This window comes from Bufo bufo, chromosome 2, assembly GCF_905171765.1.
Source record: "Bufo bufo chromosome 2, aBufBuf1.1, whole genome shotgun sequence".
Taxonomy (NCBI): Eukaryota; Metazoa; Chordata; class Amphibia; order Anura; family Bufonidae; genus Bufo; species Bufo bufo.
This window is the reverse complement of record NC_053390.1, coordinates 805,558,236-805,580,115: the sequence shown is the minus strand read 5'-3', so window position 1 is coordinate 805,580,115 and position 21,880 is coordinate 805,558,236. Positions and strand designations below refer to the sequence as shown.

The window sequence follows — 21,880 nt, the reverse complement described above, 5'->3', positions numbered from 1 at the left end:
TGATGCTTTTTTATTTGGCCACTGTATGGCTGTAATATGTGGTCCTTCTATAGCATATTTATTTAGCAGACATTATTTGTGCTCCCTGTATGGCGGTTTTATTACATCACTATATTGTGCTATTATTGGGGCACTGTCTAGAAAAATTATTTGCAGAATTCAGGTACCATTATCCCGATGAAGGTGTACTTTAGTTATATTTGGACAGTGTATGACAGTATTATTTACACCTTGTATGAACTTTTATGTGGACACTGTATGGCACTATTATTTGGGCACTATATAGCAGCACTGTGTGGCATCATATGGCAGTATATATTTTTACGGCAGTATGATCTGGTTAGAAATATAAAAGGCGTTCTTTTGGGGATGTAGATGCGGTAGGCGGGGTGTATGGTGGGATATGATTTTAAATGGCAGAAAATACAACGCAGACAAATAATTTCCGTAAATTTTGACTTGATGATAATGAGAAGCTGGATATTTCATAGGAAGGGACATGGCCCGGAGGTATTGTAGGGTTAAGTCACCTGTTGTTGACACCACGTTACCTACCATGCAGGAGTATTTATCAGTCCTCGAGGGCGAAGGTTGTGTCATATGTCAGTAGTGCAGGACTGACTGCAGACACAGGGGGAATGATCTGCGGCTGCAGATGATTATAGCAGGTAAGGCCAGAGCGAGGTGGCGGATTAATTTACTGGGTGGTAATGGTTTCATTAAAACTGAACCCAAAACCCACGGCGGCGACGTACAGGGGGCCCGGAGAGCCAGTGCATTATCTGTACAGGGCTTGAGATTATCCACTATTTTGGAGGGGGGTGTAGTATTTATGGGCCCCCGGGAGGAGGCACATTATGAAATTTGGGGGGCCCCCTCTTTGCTTTTGGCCTAGCCTTTCATGTGAATTCATAATACTCGCATTCTGTGGTAGAAGGCGGCTAATTATTAACTGAGTGCCAATCCTGGTCATAGACAAACACAGATGAAAGAATTTACGCACACAGTGGGATTTACCCCTTCACTGCCGGAGCAGGAATTGGAGCCTGGAAAAGTTGGGTTAAAAAAAAAAGCTCATCATGAAGAATTTCCCTAGTAGAACAGAATGCCAACATTGATTGTGGCAGCCTGTATTCTGAAAAACCTCCTGATAGGCGTATCGTGTTTGCCCTTTTAACGGGGGTGCAGCTCAACCCCTGGGCCCTTCCACAAGGACTTTTTGGCCAAAATGTGGAGTAAACAGGTGGCACTACAACACTACCTGGAGCTTGTCTGCACCCAGCATAGCCAAACACCATGCCATGGTGGTCAGCCTCTTCGAACCAGCTGGGTCCCAAGACGATTGCTGGTCACCTGGTCCACGCCTGGTCTCATTTTAGACCTCACGTTGATTTTCACACTGTTCTGCTGCTTCTTCTCACATCTTGCCCCCTTGGACATCAGAGAATAACTCGCTGGCTGTACTATATTTTTAATTACATGTAATTAGAAAAGTGTTCAGATCCAGGTGCTGGTCTGAACAATGTAGAATATTTTTCGTGGGACAACCCCTTTAGGTCCTGTGTGATAATCTGTAGTTCTTATTGATACAATTTTTGTTTGTGAATGACTTTCTGATCACTTTTTATTCCATTTTTAGGGGAGGAGGCGAATCAACCATTTAGATTTTCTTTTCCGTCACACCATTGACTTTATGTGATAAATTATTTGATATTTTTGGGTCTCGACAGTTATAATGATCCTCATTTTTTATTATTTACTTTTAAAATGGGGAAAGGAGTTGATTGGAATTTATATATATACAGTTGCAAGAAAAAGTATGTGAACCCTTTGGAATGATATGGATTTATGTACAAATTGGTCATAAAATGTGATCTGATCTTCATCTAAGTCCCAACAATAGACAATCACAGTCTGCTTAAACTAATAACACACAAAGAATTAAATGTTACCATGTTTTTATTGAACACACCATGTAAACATTCACAGTGCAGGTGGAAAAAGTATGTGAACCCTTGGATTTAATAACTAGTTGAACCTCCTTTGGCAGTAATAACTTCAACCAAATGTTTCCTGTAGTTGCAGATCAGACGTGGACAACGGTCAGGAGTAATTCTTGACCATTCCTCTGTACAGAACTGTTTCAGTTCAGCAATATTCTTGGGATGTCTGGTGTGAATCGTTTTCTTGAGGTCATCCCACAGCATCTCAATCGGGTTGAGGTCAGGACTCTGACTGGGCCCCTCCAGAAGGTGTATTTTCTTCTGTTTAAGCCATTGTGTTGTTGATTTACTTCTATGCTTTGGATCGTTGTCCTGTTGCAACACCCATCTTCTGTTGAGCTTCAGCTGGTGGACAGATGGCCTTAAGTTCTCCTGCAAAATGTCTTGATAAACTTGGGAATTCATTTTTCCTTCGATGATGGCAATCTCTCCAGGCCCTGATGCAGCAAAGCAGCCCCAAACCATGATGCCCCCACCACCATACTTCACAGTTGGGATGAGGTTTTGATGTTGGTGTGCTGTGCCTCTTTTTCTCCACACATAGTGTTGTGTGTTTCTTCCAAACAACTCAACTTTGGTTTCATCTGTCCACAGAATATTTTGCCAGTACTGCTGTGGAACATCCAGGTGCTCTTGTGCAAACTGTGCAGCAATGTTTTTTTGGACAGCAGTGGCTTTCTCTGTGGTATCCTCCCATGAAATCCATTCTTGTTTAGTGTTTTACGTATCACAGATTCACTAACAGGGATGTTGGCATATGCCAGAGACTTTTGTAAGTCTTTAGCTGACACTCTAGGATTCTTCTTCACCTCATTGAGCAGTCTGCGCTGTGCTCTTGCAGTCATCTTTACAGGACGGCCACTCCTAGGGAGAGTAGCAGCAGTTCTGAACTTTCTCCATTTATAGACAATTTGTCTTACCGTGGACTGATTAACAGCAAGGCTTTTGGAGATACTTTTATAACCCTTTCCAGCTTTATGCAAGTCAACAATTCTTAATCGTAGGTCTTCTGAGAGCTCTTTTGTGCAAGGCATCATTCACATCAGGCAATGCTTCTTGTGAAAAGCAAACCCAGAACTGGTGTGTGTTTTCTATAGAGCAGGGCAGCTGTAACCAACACCTCCAACCTCATCTCAACGATTGGACTCCAGTTGACTGACACCTCACTCCAATTAGCTCTTGGAGATGTCATTAGTCTAGGGGTTCACATACTTTTTCCACCTGCACTGTGAACATTTACATGGTGTGTTCAATAATAACATGGTAACATTTAATTCTTTGTGTGTTATTAGTTTAAGCAGATTGTGATTGTCTATTGTTGTGACTTAGATGAAGACTAGATCACATTTTATGACCAATTTGTGCAGAAATCCATATCATTCCAAAGGGTTCACATACTTTTTCTTGCAACTGTATATATATTTATTTATTTTTTTAACTTTTTCATTATTATTTTTTTAGTCCCTCTAGAGGACTTGAACATGCGATCATCTGTCCGCTTCTACAATAGAATGATTTGCCACCGGGTGTCTAAAACATGTAGGGCAGGTATCGGGAAGGGGTTAAAGAGCACCCCTCCTGACAGGTCTGTTTTAGTAACTACTTGCATTCCTCATGTAATAACAATTCTGGAGCATCCATTTTATGACTCTATGTCGTGCCTTCTTCTATTATTCCAACTAGAAGTTTATCAATGAATTGTCATCAGTCTGCAACAAAGATCCATCTGGGTGTTACCAGTTGGGGGGAGGGGGGGGGTCCCTGCACAGTCTGCCACTGGAAGCACTGATTGGAGAGTGTCAGACTGTGCAAGGACACACCCCCCAACTGGTAACATCCATCTGGACCTTCACTGCAAACTCCTAGTATTTCACTCATGACTTCTAGCAGAAATAATAGAGGAATGGCATGACATACAATTATAAGAATAGATACTCCACAATTGTTATTACATGAGGAAGACACTAAATCAGGGCAGAAGTGACGGCCCTTTATTGGTATAGAGTGCATACATATAGAACATTTTAGGGATTTATTTTATATTTAATAAAGTGGCCCAAAAGAGAATATACAGAGTTTTTAGACTATTTTTAATACTTAGTTTATGGATTTGCTTATGTGTAACTTCATATACTGGAGGTTGTTAGAATTATGACAAGCCTATTACATATTTGTCAGCATCAAAGATGAGCAAATTCCTTGAGATAAATTTTTGTTTCCGAATCGTCATATTTTATTAAATTTTTTTTATTTGTGTCTAAATCAATTCTACCCGGTTCACAAGTGCTTCAATTGTCCTGAAAATGGGTACATGACACTCTGAGGTCCCCTAGGATTCATATTTTTTCTGTCATTTCTTTATCTATTTTTTTCCAATTTTTTTGCTCTCTCCCCCCTTCCTTTTTTTTAAGATACTTAAGGCAATGACAGCAATAGTAAATAATATCAGTGTGACACTGACATATATAGCTTTAGGTAAATGTATGGTTAATGGTGTTAACAAACAGCCTGATTAAAAACACACTGCGCCGTCACATTTTTATGCCTTTTTAAAGTTAAAAACATTCCAAAAATTGTCCCTTATTGGGGGCAGATGGTGTTTAAAGTCACACTGTGTTATCTGAAAAAACTGTGTCTTGTTCTCAACAACCGTTCCAAAAATAGTTCCCTAACCCTTTCGCTACCAGCGGCGTACATGTACGATGCTGGAGCGATAGGCAAACATGGCGCCTGCTCGCACATGCAGCGGGCATCATGGCCAGCAGGTCTCTGCTCTTTCAAACAGCAGAGACCTGCGGCTAATTACCACGAACGGCAATAATGCTGATCTCGTAAATCAAGGCCTTTAGATGCTGTGATCAAATTAGATCACGACCTCTAAATGCGCAGAAACCCATACGCTCACGCCTCAGGGGTTGTTACCGGCATCCTCTGTGGCCAGTGAGGATGACGGTAATTGATATGAAAGTGCTCAGCCTCGCTGAAGAGGCTAAGAGCATTCAAACTGAAATTCTTATTTTGGCCACCAGATGGCAGGCCAGCATAAGAAATGAGCAATAGACAGTAATAAAGTCATTTTAAAAATACACGATTTTTCTAAGATAAAAATAAAAAAATAGATTTTGTAGGCTCACATATGAGATTCAAAATCATTACAAAAAAAAAACGTAACAAATATATAAAAAAATGTAAAATATAAAAGTTTAAATCACCCCCCATTCTGTATAATTAAAAAATAAATACCTAAATAACAAAAAATATAAACATAATGGGTATCACCGTGACCGAAAATGCCCGTACTATTAAAATATGAAAATATTTTTCCAATATGGCGTAACAGAAAAAAGTGTAAAAATTGACAATTTGCAATTTTTTCATTGCTTCTCTTACCCCAAAAAATGTAATAAAATGTGATCAAAATGTCACATAGATTCCAAAATGGTATCAATAATTTTTTTTCAAAGTTTAAATAAATTTTTTGACTATTTAGACATAAAACAACCTATACATATAGGGTATAGTTGTAAGCGTACTGACCCAGAGAATGAAGGGTCAGTTTTGCCACAAACGAAATGCCGTGGGAACAAAATCTGTAAAACGGTGGAGGAATTGCATTTTTTTTTCCAATTCCACCTCATTTGGAAAAAATATTACCACTTACCACTACATTTTATGCCATAGTTAATGGTGGCATTAGATAGTACAACTTGTCCCGCAGAAAATAAGCCCTCATACAGCTATGTGCATGGAAATATAAAAAAGTTATGGCTCAAGGAATATAGGGAAGAAAAATGAAAATGAAAAAAACCTCCGGTATCCTAAGGTTTAATGGGGGCAGATGCTTGCCCCTATTTATACACACACGTGCTAGTGTGTCACAAGAAACATTGGCTTGTTCTGAACAAGCCTGGAAAAATTCTCCCTTTGAATTGTGAGCCGCAGTACAGTGTGGATGTGGTAAGGTTAGATAATAGTGGCATGTGGTCCCAATACTAGTGGCAGCAGTAGCAGCATAGCATGGGACGGACAAGGCAGTAGATGTGTGTGTGGCTGTTTAGGGGTAGTAATAGTAGTAGTATTGGGCCTGCCATAAATAGGCCATAAATACTGCTCAATGCTCAAAAAGTTGAAAATTATGGTGCACACGTGGAGTGTGCCATAATCTGTCACTTTTTTACGCCACAATAGATCCTTTGATTGGCAGGATACTCAGAGAAGCATTTGTGAATTGTGCCATAAAAAGAGTCTACACGGCACAGCTCCAATTTCTTGTGTTTTTAGACACTTTTCCTGATATAAAACACAAAGAAAAGTCTTCAAATTTGGCAAATTTGTTATGAAGAAGATCCTGGTTTGGTTTATAACTGCTGACAGGTTCATTTTAACTCCTTAAGGACACAGCCTTATTTCACCTTAAGGACCAGGCCATTTTTTGCAAATCTGACCAGTGTCACTTTAAGTGGTGATAACTTTAAAACGCTTTGGTTTATCCAGGCCATTCTGAGATTGTTTTTTCGTCACATATTGTACTTCATGATACTGGTAAAATGAAGTCAAAAAAATTCATTTTTATTTATAAAAAATACCAAATTTACCAAAAATTTGTAAAAAATTGCTAATTTCCAAGTTTCAATTTCTCTACTTCTATAATACATAGTAATACCTACAAAAATAGTTATTACTTTACATTCCCCATATGTCTACTTCATGTTTGGATCATTTTGGGAATCATATTTTATATTTTGGGGGCTGTTACAAGGCTTAGAAGTTTGGAAGCAAATCTTGAAATTTTTCAGAAATTTAAAAAAAAAATTTTAGGGACCAGTTCAGGTCTGAAGTCACTTTGTGAGGCTTATATAATAGAAACCACCCAAAAAGAACCCCATTCTAGAAACTACACCCCTCAAGCTATTCAAAACTGATTTTTACAAACTTTGTTAGCCCTTTAGGTGTTGCACAAGAATTATTGGCAAATGGGGATGAAATTAGAAAATGTAATTTTTTTGCCAAATTTTCCATTTTAACCCCTTTTTTCCACTAAAAAAGCAAGGGTTAACAGCCAAACAAGACTGTATATTTATTGCCCTGACTCTGCTGTTTACAGAAACACCCCATATGTGGCTGTACACTACTGTACGGCCACACGGCGGGGCGTAGAGGAAAAGGAGTGCCGTGTGGTTTGTGTTGGGCTGATTTTTATGGACCGGTTTATTTACACCGTGTCCTGTTTCAACCCCCCTAATGCACCCCTGGAGTAGAAGTTCCCTAAAATTGACCCCATTTTGGAAACTACGGGATAAGGTGGCGGTTTTGTTGGGACTATTTTTAGGGTACATATGATTTTTGGTTGCTCTATATTACATTTTTGTGAGGTAAGGTTACCAAAAATCGAAATTCTGAAATTTCATCTCCATTTGCCATTAACTGTTGAGGAACACCTAAAGGGTTAATAAAGTTTGTAAAAATCAGTTTTGAACACCTTGAGGGGTGTAGTTTATTAGATGGGGTCACTTTTAGGGAGTTTCTACTCTAGGGGTGCATCAGGGGGGCTTCAAAAGGGACATGGTGTCAATAAAAAAGGCCATCAAAATCGGCCTTCCAGAAACCATGTCGGTCCTTTCCTTTTGCGGCCTCCCTTTTACTGATACAGCAGTTTACGACCACAAATGTGGCGTTTCTGTAAACTGCAGTATCAGGGTAATAAATATTAACTTTTGTTTGGTTGTTAACCCTTGCTTTGTTACCGGAAAAAACTGATTGAAATGGAAAAGTGCCAAAAATAGCTGTTTTGGCACCTTTTTCTTTTTTTTACTGTGTTAATCTGGGGTGTATTTTTATAGAGGAGATTCTTACGGACGCGGCGATGCCTAATAAGTCAACTTTTTTACAATTATTTAGGTTTTAGATTATATTATCCTTTTTGATCCAAATTTTTTTTTTTGGTATCTCTAAAGTCTAAGAGTCATTTATTTTTTGTTTTTTAGCTGATTATCTTATGTAGGGGCTCATTTTTTGCGGGATGAGAGGATGGTTTTATTGGCACTATTTTAGGGGCTATATGACTTTTTGATCGCTTGCTATTAAACTTTTTGTTATGTAAGGTGACAAAAAAAGTTCTTTTTTTGCACCATATGTCTTTATTTTTTTGGACCGTGTTAGGCTCCTTTCACACTAGCGTTCCCGTGTCCGCTCGTGAGCTCCGTTTGAAGGGGCTCACGAGCGGCCCCGAACGCATCCGTCTGGCCCCAATGCATTCTCAATGGAGGCGGATCCACTGAGAATGCATCCGCCTGCCAGCGCTCAGCCTCCGCTCCGCTCAGTGCTTGCAGCGTTCGGGTGTCCGCCTGGCCGTGCGGAGGCGAGCGGATCCGTCCAGACTTATAATGGAAGTCAATGGGGACGGATCCGCTTGAAGATGACACCATATGGCTCAATCTTCAAGCGGATCCGTTCCCCATTGACTTTCAATGTAAAGTCTGAACGGATCCGCTCAGACTACTTTCACACTTAGAAAATTTTCTAAGTTTTAATGCAGACGGATCCGTTCTGAACGGATGCGAACGTCTGCATTATCGGAGCGGATCCGTCTGATGAAACATCAGACGGATCCGCTCCGAACGCTAGTGTGAAAGTAGCCTTAATCTGGGGGGTTAAGTCATGGGGTATTTTTATAGACCTAATAAGTCTACTTTTTTAGAATTATTTCGGTTTTAGACTATATTATCCTTTTTGATTATTGAGATTATTACCGACGCAGCGATACCTAATTGTATACTTTTTTTTTTATTATTTTAGTTTTTACAATTTTTTGGGGTGTCTCAAGTCTGAGAACCAGTTTTTTTATCCGATAGTCAGTGGCTAAATTGGGATATAAATTTAGTACTCCATGGAAGTGTGATACTCCCTGAAGCAACCGTCAATGCAGAGGCCCGGATGATCGGGGCACGTGTCGCACTGAGTAGTGGTGTCCTTCCGTATCCCCCTCCTGTGACACACTCTGCACTTTTTTTGGGTTCGTCCCTTCTTTCCAGTATGGGGGACCACACCTGGAAAGTGTTGGCCAGGGACGATCCGGGCGCCTCCAGTTCCCGAGGTACTCCGGCCTGCTCTTTCCCGGTAAGAAAAGATCAGGTCCTTGAGGACTGCCTCATAGAACTGGAGGAATGTCCCTGTGTTGCCAGCGCTCCGGGACAGCACAAATGAGTTGTACAAGGCAACCTGCACCAACTTTTTTGTACCATGCCCGGGTTTTGCGCATGGCGTTATATGGCTTGATGACTTTATCAGAGAGATCAACTCCTCCCATATACCGATTGTAGTCGACAATACAATCGGGCTTGAGGACCGTTGCCGCGGTACCTCGCACAGGGACTGGGGTGGTGCTGTTACCATGAATTGTGGACAGTACAAGGACATCCCTCTTGTCCTTATATCTGACCAGCAACAGGTTTCCACTGGTAAGTGCACGGGTCTCACCCCTGGGGATATGTACCTGGAGGGGATGGGCAGGGAGGCCGCGTAGATTTTTCCGCACGGTCCCACAAGCGGACGTGGATCTGGCGGCGAGGGACTGGAACAAGGGGATACTAGTATAAAAGTTATCCACGTAAAGGTGGTAACCCTTATCTAGCAGTGGGTGCATAAGGTCCCACACAAGTTTCCCGCTAACACCCAGAGTGGGGGGACATTTTGGGGGTTGAATACGGGAATCTCGCCCCTCGTACACACGAAACTTGTAAGTGTACCCTGAGGTACTTTCACGAAGTTTGTACAGCTTCACGCCATACCTCGCCCGCTTTGAGGGAACATACTGGCGGAAAATGAGTCTCCCCTTGAACGCAATGAGAGACTCATCAACCGCGACCTCCCTTCCAGGTACATAGGCCTGTACAAATTTGGCCCCAAAGTGATCGATGACCGGCCGTATCTTATACAGACGGTCATAGGCAGGATCACCTTGGGGGGGGACATGCTGCATTATCTGAATAATGCAGACATTTCTGGATGGCCTCAAACCGGGAGCGTGTCATGGCCGTACTGTAAAGTGGGGTCTGGTAGAGGACGTCCCCACTCCAGTAATGCCTGACACTAGGTTTCTTGACTAGGCCCATATGCAGCACGAGGCCCCAAAATGTCCTCATCTCGGCTGCACTGACCGGGGTCCAGCCACCGGGCCTAGCCAAAAAGGAGCCCGGGTGTTGAGCAATGAACTGTTGGGCGTACAGGTTCGTCTGCTCCACCATTAGATTTACCAGTTGGTCACTGAAAAAATGACAAAAAAAGTCATATTCAGTGTAGCCCACTGTGGAAATCTGGATTCCTGATTGGCCTTCAAACTCAGGAATCACAGGCTCAAATCGCTCTGGGGTACACCAGACAAGTTCACCGGCAGGGTGCTTCGGTGGATTTAACTGGTGGGCCGGAAAACTAGTACAAGCCCCAGAGCTGCTCGTACTAGGGTGGGCCACAGGGTCCCTAGCATGGCGATCCCCTTGCTCCGTCTCCGCCGCCTTGGGGGCTTATCATCATCACTAGATGATGAGGAGGACGCGGATGACAACAGGAAAGTGGGGTCATCCTCGTCCTCACTGGGACTCTCAGAGTCGGAGGCAAGCAGGGCGTATGCCTCCTGGGCCGAGAACGTCCGGCAGGCCATAGGGGAGTGTGTGTCTGCGTGTGTATGTGCGTGTGTGTAAATCTTTATTTGGTGTGCGTGGGGGCACGGGTGTTCGCGTACTTATCCCTAAAACTAACAGAAAAAAAAAAAGACTAACTAAAAAAAGTGAAAAAAAAGTTTAAAAAAAATTCAAAACCGCTGATCAACCGTCCGAAGTTGATCAGCGGTGGGGTGTGCGATACGCTAACAGTGGCCGGACGCTAAGAGTGCCGGCCACAGTCAGCGTACGAACCAAAAAAAATAATAAAAATGCCTGCGCCCCAAAAAAGTTGTGGGGGGGGGGGGGGAGGCTGCAGGGGGGCAAGCGGCAGCACCCCTGGGGGGTCTAGGGTCACACAGCTGTGCTGTGGACCCCAGACACCCTACTTAGGGTGATGCAAGAAAACTTTTTTTTACCACTAACTTTCCCTTTATTTTCCCTGCCTAGCCCAACCTTTCCCTAGTCTTTCCCTAATTACCTGCAGATAAGATGGGGATGCTGGGGCACAGATCGGGTCCTGGGGCAAGGATGGGTGCTGGGGCACAGATGGGGTGATGCTGGCTCAGATCCGACATGTGCAGGCAGCGCTCCTCTCTCCTTGGGCACCGGACACAAAAGGAGGAGGAGAGGAGCGCTGCTATCATTTGAATCTCCTGCCTGCCCGCCCTCCTACCAATCAGAGGCGATCCTGAGAGGTGATGTCACCATTACCACTCAGGATCGCAGGATGGTGATTGGTGGGGTAAAATCACACCATCCTGTTCCGGGTTATCGGGTCCTCAGAGACCCGAATAACCCGGAAACGCAGAAAACCGCAGGTCTGAATTGACCTGCGGTTTGCTGCGATCGCCTATTGGGGGGGGGGGGGACCCCCCGGCGCATTTGGCCCAGTTGCCTGCTCAATGGTTTGAGCAGGCACCGGGTTCCGATCACCGCCCGCCATGTATTGCATGCTTGGCTCTTCACGTCTGGTTGGCCTTGGCGCAATCTGCAGTTGGCTGAGGGTCTCTGGACCCTGGCTCCCCTGTTGGGGTCATCTCATCATCATGGGTCGTCGTGGACCCTTACAAACACGAGTAAAGTTTACACTCCTCTTTGTGAATCTTTGATGCATCTCAGAGTCTTTGAAGGCTCCACACCGGAGATTTCTGAGCTATCCTCTGCAGATTTTCAGCTCCTCTTTGTAAAGAGCCAATGAAGATTAAATATTCTGCACAAAATATGAAAAAGCTCTAATTACGCGAGCTCCAGAATGAATCTTTGCCCTGCCCGATCTCACAGGACTGCAATCATTTTTGGCGGAGATTGGTTTTTTGGTAATCAAGTTACTCCACGCGTTTTAAGTTCATAGGAAATATGCCACATAGAGGCGAGTTATGAATTCTCTCTACAGGAGCGAACATTGCACGTAACCTTTCCTTCAACTCGCTTTCAACTGCTGCAATTGCTGAAAACACTTAACTGGGGAAATCTCTGGACTGAGAAATTGATTCTGACAGCACGGAGACCAGAGCAATGTAGGGAGGTGTAGAGGGAGGGGAGCCAAAAGTTCACAGCCAAGGCGAGAAACTCGGGTGGGGGGGAGGGGTACTCAAACTTCATAGGCTAGCGGAGTTGTTAACGAGATGTATAACGTGATCCACATTGTGATTAGATAAATGTCAGTCTAACGGAAGCAAGTGTAGGGTTATCAGGAAGTAAAACTATTAAGGTGACCATACACGTTGGACTCATGTTGGCTGTACCCTTATCTCATATGTGTTTGATAATTGCCCGATGTCATCGATTCTAACGTTCATCCTGATCCTTTATGCTCAAGGGAGAGAAGCCACCACCATAGGGTCCAGCAGAAGCTCGCTCCTGTTACCCTATTCCCATCACCTTTGGCCAAAGGGAGCATCAGAAAAGGTCTGGTGGCCAAACGCTGTTGAACGTGTATGGCCTCCTTTAGGGAATTGATTGTATATTTTGCTCAGTCTAAAACAAGGTGTCCAAAAATGTTGCTTCTAAAATCCAAAATTCTACCTTCAGCTGAGTTGTCCTGTAGTAGTTTGTAGGGTCTCAAATGTTCAACGTAGGCAGATCTCGACAAATCCCAGATGATCTACAAGACACCAAAAATGTGCTAGTGGTGCATAACTTTTTGTGCTGTTTTCTAAAGGTAACCTCATAGTCAAACAGGTCTTATTGATGGCAAGTAAAACAGTCAAGATTGCTGAAAGAGTTCTGTAACAGGTTCCAAATGTCTAGAATCTATCCACTCTAGTATTTGATGGGTTCTGAGCTATGTGGGTCTTCGACAAGGATAAGAGTTGTTGGGTGAGAACCGTCATGGCCATCATTGTGATGCTGCTCCCCAACTTGATCCTGTTACTCAGGATCAGTACAGGATAAGTAATGTAATATATGTACACAGTGACTGCACCAGCAGAATAGTGAGTGCAGCTCTGGAGTATAATACAGGATGTAACTCAGGATCAGTACAGGATAAGTAATGTAATGTATGTACACAGTGACTCCACCAGCAGAATAGTGAGTGCAGCTCTGGAGTATAATACAGGATGTAACTCAGGATCAGTACAGGATAAGTAATGTAATGTATGTACACAGTGACTGCACCAGCAGAATAGTGAGTGCAGCTCTGGAGTATAATACAGGATGTAACTCAGGATCAGTACAGGATAAGTAATGTAATGTATGTACACAGTGACTGCACCAGCAGAATAGTGAGTGCAGCTCTGGAGTATAATACAGGATGTAACTCAGGATCAGTACAGGATAAGTAATGTAATGTATGTACACAGTGACTGCACCAGCAGAATAGTGAGTGCAGCTCTGGAGGATAATACATGATGTAACTCAGGATCAGTGACTCCACCAGCAGAATAGTGAGTGCAGCTCTAGAGTATAATACAGGATGTAACTCAGGATCACTACAGGATAAGTAATGTAATGTATGTACACAGTGACTCCACCAGCAGAATAGTGAGTGCAGCTCTAGAGTATAATACAGGATGTAACTCAGGATCACTACAGGATAAGTAATGTAATGTATGTACACAGTGACTCCACCAGCAGAATAGTGAGTGCAGCTCTGGAGTATAATACATGATGTAACTCAGGATCAGTACAGGATAAGTAATGTAATGTATGTACACAGTGACTCCACCAGCAGAATAGTGAGTGCAGCTCTGGAGTATAATACAGGATGTAACTCAGGATCAGTACAGGATAAGTAATGTAATGTATGTACACAGTGACTGCACCAGCAGAATAGTGAGTGCAGCTCTGGAGTATAATACAGGATGTAACTCAGGATCAGTACAGGATAAGTAATGTAATGTATGTACACAGTGACTCCACCAGCAGAATAGGGAGTGCAGCTCTGGAGTATAATACAGGATGTAACTCAGGATCACTACAGGATAAGTAATGTAATATATGTACACAGTGACTCCCCCTGCAGAATAGTGAGTGCAGCTCTGCAGGATGCAATTTACGGTATGTTCACATCATAGATTTTTTTCTGCTTTTTTTATTTTATTTGTATGATTCTTACTGAGAAAAAAAATACAGCCAAAAATGCAGCAAAACCTTAATGAAAATGAAAATAGCCCCATTAATGTTGTATGGTTTACTGGGTGGGAGTTGAGGTATAAGGGGCCCATTGTGACCCATATAAACCTGAAGCTGACCCTGTATTCTGTGGAGGTAAATCTGCTTTAGCACAGGTTTTTAGCAGTTCCCAGTTGGAATAACCCTTGGTTTTCTTTCTCCTTCAGTGCCGTTGAGTATCCTCGCACATCCTCTTCTCTGCTGCCATGGCAAAATTAGAGTCAAGAACTGTCCTGAGTGACACAACCTACCAGAACCAAGAGTCCTTCCACTCTTTCGCCAGCAGGTCTTCTGACTCTCCCTCCCAGGGCATTATGGGCAGTGTGGGCAGCGGAGTTGCCAATGAACAAGAGTTTGCAATGAAGAGTGTGGGAACCAGAACTCAGAACAGCCTCAAGCAGAACGACAGCTTCAGAAATGGCTACTCGAACCGATACTCGGGGGAAGAGAAGAGTTACAAAACGGAGAAAAACTCCATGTATATCAACGAGCAGCGCAAGAGCGAAAAGGTGACAAAATATAATATAATGTATCGTTACTCCCCACTGCTGTCCTCCAAATACAGCACCACTCCTGTCCGTGGACTGTGTCTGGTATTTCAGCTCGTTCTCATTTATTTGAATGCTGCAATACTAGATACAGCCACAGGGAATAGGGGGCGCTGTTTCTGGAAAGAAAAAAACAGACCCTATTTTCTAATCTTAGAGAACTCCTGGGATTATCCTTGCCTTAAATCATTGGAAGGTGATTGCTTGTATTTCACATGCGGATTTTAACCCTGGAGTGACCTGTCTAATTTCCAAAAAGAAAGTGTATGTATTTGCATATACCATACTGTGCTATATATACATTAAGGTGTTCTTGATAGGGACTTACACTAAGATTATACTGCATTTAGCCCACACCAGTTAAAAGGACTGTCTCATGAAGACAACCATGTGGTACTGATTAGATTTATTATACTCCAGAGCTGCAGAAATGTGAATGCAGCTCTGGAGTATAATACAGGATGTAACTCAGTATCTGTATAGGATAAGTAACATAATGTATGTATACAGTGACTCCACCAGCAGAATAGTGAGTACAGCTCTGGAGTATAATACAGGATGTAACTCAGGATCAGTACAGGATAAGTAATGTAATGTATGTACACAGTGACTGCATCAGCAGAATAGTGAGTGCAGCTCTGGAGTATAATACAGGATGTAACTCTGGATCAGTACAGGATAAGTAATGTAATGTATGTACACAGTGACTGCACCAGCAGAATAGTGAGTGCAGCTCTGGAGTATAATACAGGATGTAACTCTGGATCAGTACAGGATAAGTAATGTAATGTATGTACACAGTGACTGCACCAGCAGAATAGTGAGTGCAGCTCTGGAGTATAATACAGGATGTAACTCAGTATCTGTATAGGATAAGTAACATAATGTATGTATACAGTGACTCCACCAGCAGAATAGTGAGTACAGCTCTGGAGTATAATACAGGATGTAACTCAGGATCAGTACAGGATAAAGTAATGTAAATGTATGTACACAGTGACTGCACCAGCAGAATAGTGAGTGCAGCTCTGGAGTATAATACAGGATGTAACTCAGGATCAGTGCAGGATAAGTAATGTAATGTATGTACACAGTGTTTCCACCAGCAGAATAGTGAGTGCAGCTCTGGAGTATAATACAGGATGTAACTCAGGATCAGTACAGGATAAGTAATGTAATGTATGTACACAGTGACTGCACCAGCAGAATAGTGAGTGCAGCTCTGGAGTATAATACAGGATGTAACTCAGGATCAGTGCAGGATAAGTAATGTAATGTATGTACACAGTGTTTCCACCAGCAGAATAGTGAGTACAGCTCTGGAGTATAATACTGGATGTAACTCAGGGTCAGTACAGGATAAGTAATGTATGTACACAGTGACTCCACCAGCAGAATAGTGAGTGCAGCTCTGGAGTATAATACAGGATGTAACTCAGGATCTGTAACATAATGTATCTGCACAGTGACTCCACCTTGGTGTTTTGTCCTTGGTGAACTATTGAGTGGACACCCCTACATACCCCTTAAAATCATTTTTGATATCTAGTGATAAAAGGTAAATCATTTTCCATTTCTCATCAATTTATGTTTTTACAGAGCAATGAGACTTTGGTGAGACCCTCTGCCTTTAAACCGGTGGTCCCGAAGAATTTCCATTCCATGCAGAACTTATGTCCACCAGTGAACAATGGAGTCACTGAGAACCGAAAGGGCTCTGGTCATGGGAACAGCAACAGTTCAGCTGCCTTGAAAAGCAGTTTGGAGAAGACCAGCCACAATAGGTCTTCCAACCAGGTGGGAGGTCTATCTGACTCTGGTCGCAATTCATTGACCAGCCTACCAACGTATGGGACTGGTTATAGCCAGCATGTTGGCCCAATGAGTGCGTCAACAAGCCATATAAATCGCATTGGGACTACCTATGTAGAAAAAAATATAGTAGGTTATAATGGAATTTCTACCTCAGATAGCGGCCGATCTTCCAGCAAAAGCACGTCTTCTTTTACCAGACTGAACCATCTTAACGAGACCATGCCTTTCCATTCGCCCTCAAGTGACGACATCATTCAAGACCTAGAAGATCGTCTCTGGGAAAAGGAGCAAGAGGTGATACAGATGAAGAGGAACTTAGACAAAAGCGAGGCTGCAATTTTTCAAGTCTTTGAAGAGAAACAGAAAATCTGGGAACGGGAAATGGATGACTTGAGACAGAATTACGCCAACAAGCTGCAGCAAGTGTCCAAGAAAGCACAACGTGCCCAGCAAGCGTTACAACTGCAGATATTCAAGCTCCAGCAGGAAAAGAAGAAGTTTCAAGATGATGTTGCGCAGTTGCTTCAGGAACGGGAGGAATTAGAGAAGAAGTGCATGGTCTTTAAGAAAGAGCAGTCCGAGTTCCTGCCAAAGATTGAGGAAACCAAGTGGGAGGTAAGATGCCAAGATGATATCATGAGAATATATCAATGTTCATTGGACAGCTGTAATTAGGCCCACAAAAATGTATATGCTAGACAACAAGACTTTGGTCAACTTGAGAGACCTCCTCAACTTTGGCCATGTTTGATAAAAAGGGTACATATAAAATCAGTCTTTGAGCCAAGGTGCTCAATAGGGGGTTAAAATGGAATTTAACATGCTGTGTCTATTAGACTTGATCATTTATTTTTTGAGGAAAATGATCCAATATCACATGTCTGAGAGAGGCAAAAGTATTCAAACCTTTTCTTTCAGTATCTCCTTGTATAGCAATAACTAAAGCTAAATGTTTCCAGTAATGATTGATTAGTCCTGGACAACGACTTGGAGGAATTTTAGCTCATTCTCTACTACTGCTCACTTCATATCCCGCTATAACATTCCTATTGGGTTGAGGTCAGGACTTTGGCCATTACAAAACTTTAACTTATTCTTCTTTACCCATTCTTTGGTAGAATTACTTGTGTGCTTAAGGTTGTTGTGTTGCTGCGTGACCAACGTTCTCTTGAGATTCAGCTCACGGACATATGTCCTGACATTTTCCTTTAGAATTTTCTGCTATAATTCAGAATTCATTGTTCCACCAGTGATGGCAAGCCGTCCTGGCCCAGACGGAGCAAGACAGGACCAAACTGGGATAATACCACCACCCTTTTTCACAGATGGAATGAGGTTTTTCTCTTGAAATAAGTTGTTTTCCTTTCTCCAAACATAACACTTCTCCTTTAAACCAAAAAGTTTTATTTGGTCTCATCTTTCCACAAAGCAATTTTCCAATAGCCTTCTGGCTTGTCCAGGGTCTTTTCAATTTTTATTTTGGAGAGTAGCGACTCTTTTTGCAAGCCTGTCATGTACATCATTGTTGTTCAGTGTCCTCCTAACGGTAGACTCATGAACATTAGCTAATGTGAGAAAGGCCTTTAGTTGCTTAGAGGTTACCTTGGGTTTTCTGGGTTACATGCCTTTCTCATGGTGTGATCTTTGTTGGTTGACCACTCCTGGAGAGATTAATAATGGTCTTGAATGTCTTGTACACAATCTGTCTGCCTGTGGATTGGTGGAGTCCAAAGTGTTTAGAAATCTTTTTGTAACCTTTTCCAGCCTGATGAGCCTCAACAACTCTTCTTAGGTCCTCAAAAATCTCCTTTGTTCATGCCATAATACACTCCCACATACATGTGTTGTGAAGACTTTGATAGATCCCTGTTCTTTAAATAGAACAGGTCGCCCACTCACACATGATTGTCTTCCCATTGATTGAAATTATAAGCTAGTCCTAAAGGATCACATAAATTTGCCAGTCATAGACGTAATATATTGGATCATTTTCCACAATAAATAAATTTACCAAGTCTAATATTTTTGACTCATTTCTTTGATTATCTTTATCTACTTTTAGGACTGATATAGTTTTAGGTCAAATTTATGCAGAAATATGGATATTCTGAAGGGTTCACAAATGTTTAAGCACCACATATAGACATACCGACATGAAAGTCAAGAGCCTGGGGGATGCAGTAAATTAGCAGACTTGCTTTGATAACTACATCAGTGTTTCTATATGGTAAACATGGTTGCAGGTGATTGCAAAAAAAAAATGAATGGCCCACACATGACCTTCATTCCATAATGAGGTTGTGTTGAGGTCCTGGTAATGACAGGCTTTTGCAACTAATTGATTGCAGCAGCCAGATTGTCTTCTGCAAACTCTTTCATGTCAGCATCTAAAATATGTGAGCTTTTCTTTGCAGGTTTGTCAAAAAGCTGGGGAGATATCACTTTTGAAGCAGCAATTGAAAGATGCCCAGGCAGACATTGCTCAGAAACTCAATGAGATAGTTGGCCTTAGAACACAGTTAAAAGAAGTAAAAGCCTTGCTACGGGAGAAAGAGGAACAGATTTCTTCCATAAAAGATTCCTACAGCTCGAAGAGTGTCAGTCTGGAGATCTGCGAGAACGAAGTGCAAAGAAAGCAAAGTGAAGCTCAGCAAATGAAGGAGAAGCTCAGTCAATGTGAACAGGAGATAGCGGGTTTGAAGGAGACCTTGTCGGATCTGGGTCAGAACCCGTACGCCATGGAACTCAATGACAAACTGAGGGACACTCTGGCATGTGAGAGCGATGAGGCCAAGATGAAACGCCAAAACGAGGACAGTGTAGGCACTCTTAAGAAGGATATGGAGAAGCTCCAGGTTGAGTTGGCAATGGAGAGACAACAGCGGGACCAGCAGGTGGTGGACTTTGAGGAGGAGAGACGCACGTGGCAAGAAGAGAAGGAAAAAGTCATAAAGTATCAGAAGCAGCTTCAGCTCAACTACGTGGAGATGTATCAAAAAAATCAGCAACTGGAGCAAAAGATCAATGAGTTAACCACAAAGGTCACCACACCGCCAGCAGAAGACAAGAAGCCTTGGACGCCATCAAGGTTGGAGAGGATAGAATCCACCGAGATATAAAGATTGTTGACTGAGTGTACACAGCTAGTTACTCACTGTGCATGTGCTACCTACTCCAGCCCATGGTATCAGGAAAAGACCTAACAGAGTCTAAGGGGACCAGTGACTACAACTCCATAGAAGACGACCCTGAAGGACTCGAAAAAAGGCGTCTCAAGTGCTTGCTATAATCTACATTTATGGTATACAGTTTGTTATGCCGCCAATGATACTCTGTGTCTGTTTTTCTTTTCCCTTCCGCTTTCACCTCCCTCTGACTGCCGGTCGAATAGGTGTATTATATTGTTATAATGTACCGCTGGGCAGTCAAAGGGGAAGTGCAGTGTTGTGACTGTTACCAGTCCTTAATCCTTTAGGACTCACGGAAAGAAAGGTCAAAGTAACTTGGATAATGAGTTAATTTTAGCCATATTGGCTAGCAATGGAAGTTCTGCTGTGCAGTGAAATCTAGCAATCTTTAATAGACTTCCCACCGTTCTAGGCACTGTTTACTGTGAATTATCCCAAAATCTTTCGAGGGATAGTAGTAAATGTTCTCTGTTAAACCGCCAGGTTTTTCCTATAGTATTACATAACAATATTTTTGCAAGTCTGCACTGCTGACTGTGAGGTAATTCACCAGTCCGTGTGTTGTCACGATGAGGGTTATTGTAAGGAGGTTTTCTTTTATGTCATCCCTTTGCCTTTTAATTGCCTTTCTCATAGCCCTCAACCTTCCCCTACCCTGGACCGGGATGTAAGCATCCCCCAATAATCCCACTGCTGAGACCTCCAGATGCAATCTGTGAAAGAACCTTTTAGTAAGAGTGTCATTTTCTTGTGGCGCCTCCAAAGGGGAAATGAAGTATTACACGGTGCTCATTGAAACCAGTGTCCTTTCTGTGTAATACAAGGTCAAGTCTGGTCCTCCGAAGAGAAAGACACTCTTTGCAGCTGCTCTCTTAAAAGCTTTTGTCCAATTTAGGAAAAAACATTTTCATCCACCCTATTAGTACATTCTGAGTTAATAGAGCAGAGTGGGCAAAGAGTGTCTCCTCCCTTGGAAGACTTGTCCTTTCCTGCATTACACAGACATTCCTTTGATGTGAATGGTCACGATGTAATTTATCATTTCCCCATTGGTGGCACCGCAGGGAAATTGAACACTCACAAGTTCACATAGTGTCTTCTTGCTTGCACCTCCAGCAATCAGCTGTATAAAAATCTGGCAGTAAGGGCTCATGCCCACGAACGTAAGGGCTCCGTGCCCGTGCTGCGGACCGCAAATTGCGGTCTGCAATGCACGGGCACCGACCGTGGGGCAGCCACATGTGGATCGCGGACCCCATTGAAGTGAATCCAACGGTCCGCACCGCTACAAAGTAGTGCATGCACTACTTCTTTGCGGTGCGGAGGCACGGCCAGAAACACCACGGAAGCACTCCGTAGTGCTTCTGTGGGGTTCCGATCCGTGCTTCCGCACCGCATCTCCGGATTCAAGTGAATGGGTCCGCACGCGTGATGCGGAATGCACACGGCTGGTGACCCGTGTATTGCGGAAGCGCCGTATGCGGTCCGCAGCACGGGCACGGAGCCTTTACGTTCGTGGGCATGAGCCCTTACTGCCAGATTTTTATACAGCTGATTGCTGGAGGTCCAAGCAAGAAGACACTATGTGAACTTCTAATTGTCAAGAGACCCTTCCAACAAGGAGGAATTGTCCAAAAAGGAGAAATCGCTTATTGAAGGGCAGTTCTAGTTAAATTCGCATGTCTTGTTTCAGGTGGCTTATCTACAGGTCACCATCCAAGGAACTAAACGAGTGAGAACGATGGGTGATGCTTTATGGGTTCTTAACCCGACAAGAGTAGGAAGGGCACTGGTCCCTTAATGGAAGACGACCACTCATTACCTCCTTGTATGCCTGGGTTTGGTAAAAGATGTCCACCCCTTGTATCCTTCAGTAGGTCCCTATTTACTTCTGAGACAACATACTGACTGGAAAGAAGTTCTCACCACCACAGAGTGCTGTTACAGGCTGAGATAAATTCTGATAAAAAAATCCCAGGGATAAAACCAAAGAGAAGTGCTGTACAACTTCAGGAATAAATTGCCTCTTCCCTCTTCTTCAGGGATTTACTGGC

At 42.9% G+C, this 21,880-nt stretch overlaps 1 protein-coding gene across 4 annotated transcripts in view; it reads left to right on the top strand.

The window, feature by feature from the left end:
- Window positions 1–21,022, top strand: part of LZTS3 (leucine zipper tumor suppressor family member 3) — a 101,875-nt gene extending 80,853 nt beyond the window's left edge. For 3 of the 4 annotated variants that reach the window (XM_040419326.1, XM_040419324.1, XM_040419322.1), the window contains exons 2-4: window positions 14,443–14,784; window positions 16,423–17,253; window positions 19,053–21,022. In XM_040419326.1, coding sequence (XP_040275260.1) covers window positions 14,482–14,784; window positions 16,423–17,253; window positions 19,053–19,757 — 1,839 coding nt within the window. In that variant the 5' untranslated portion in view covers window positions 14,443–14,481 and the 3' untranslated portion in view covers window positions 19,758–21,022. Of the gene's footprint in view, window positions 1–526; window positions 669–14,442; window positions 14,785–16,422; window positions 17,254–19,052 lie in introns of those variants that run through there. The other variant, XM_040419323.1, reaches the window with a different exon arrangement.
- The last annotated feature ends 858 nt before the right edge of the window (window positions 21,023–21,880 follow it).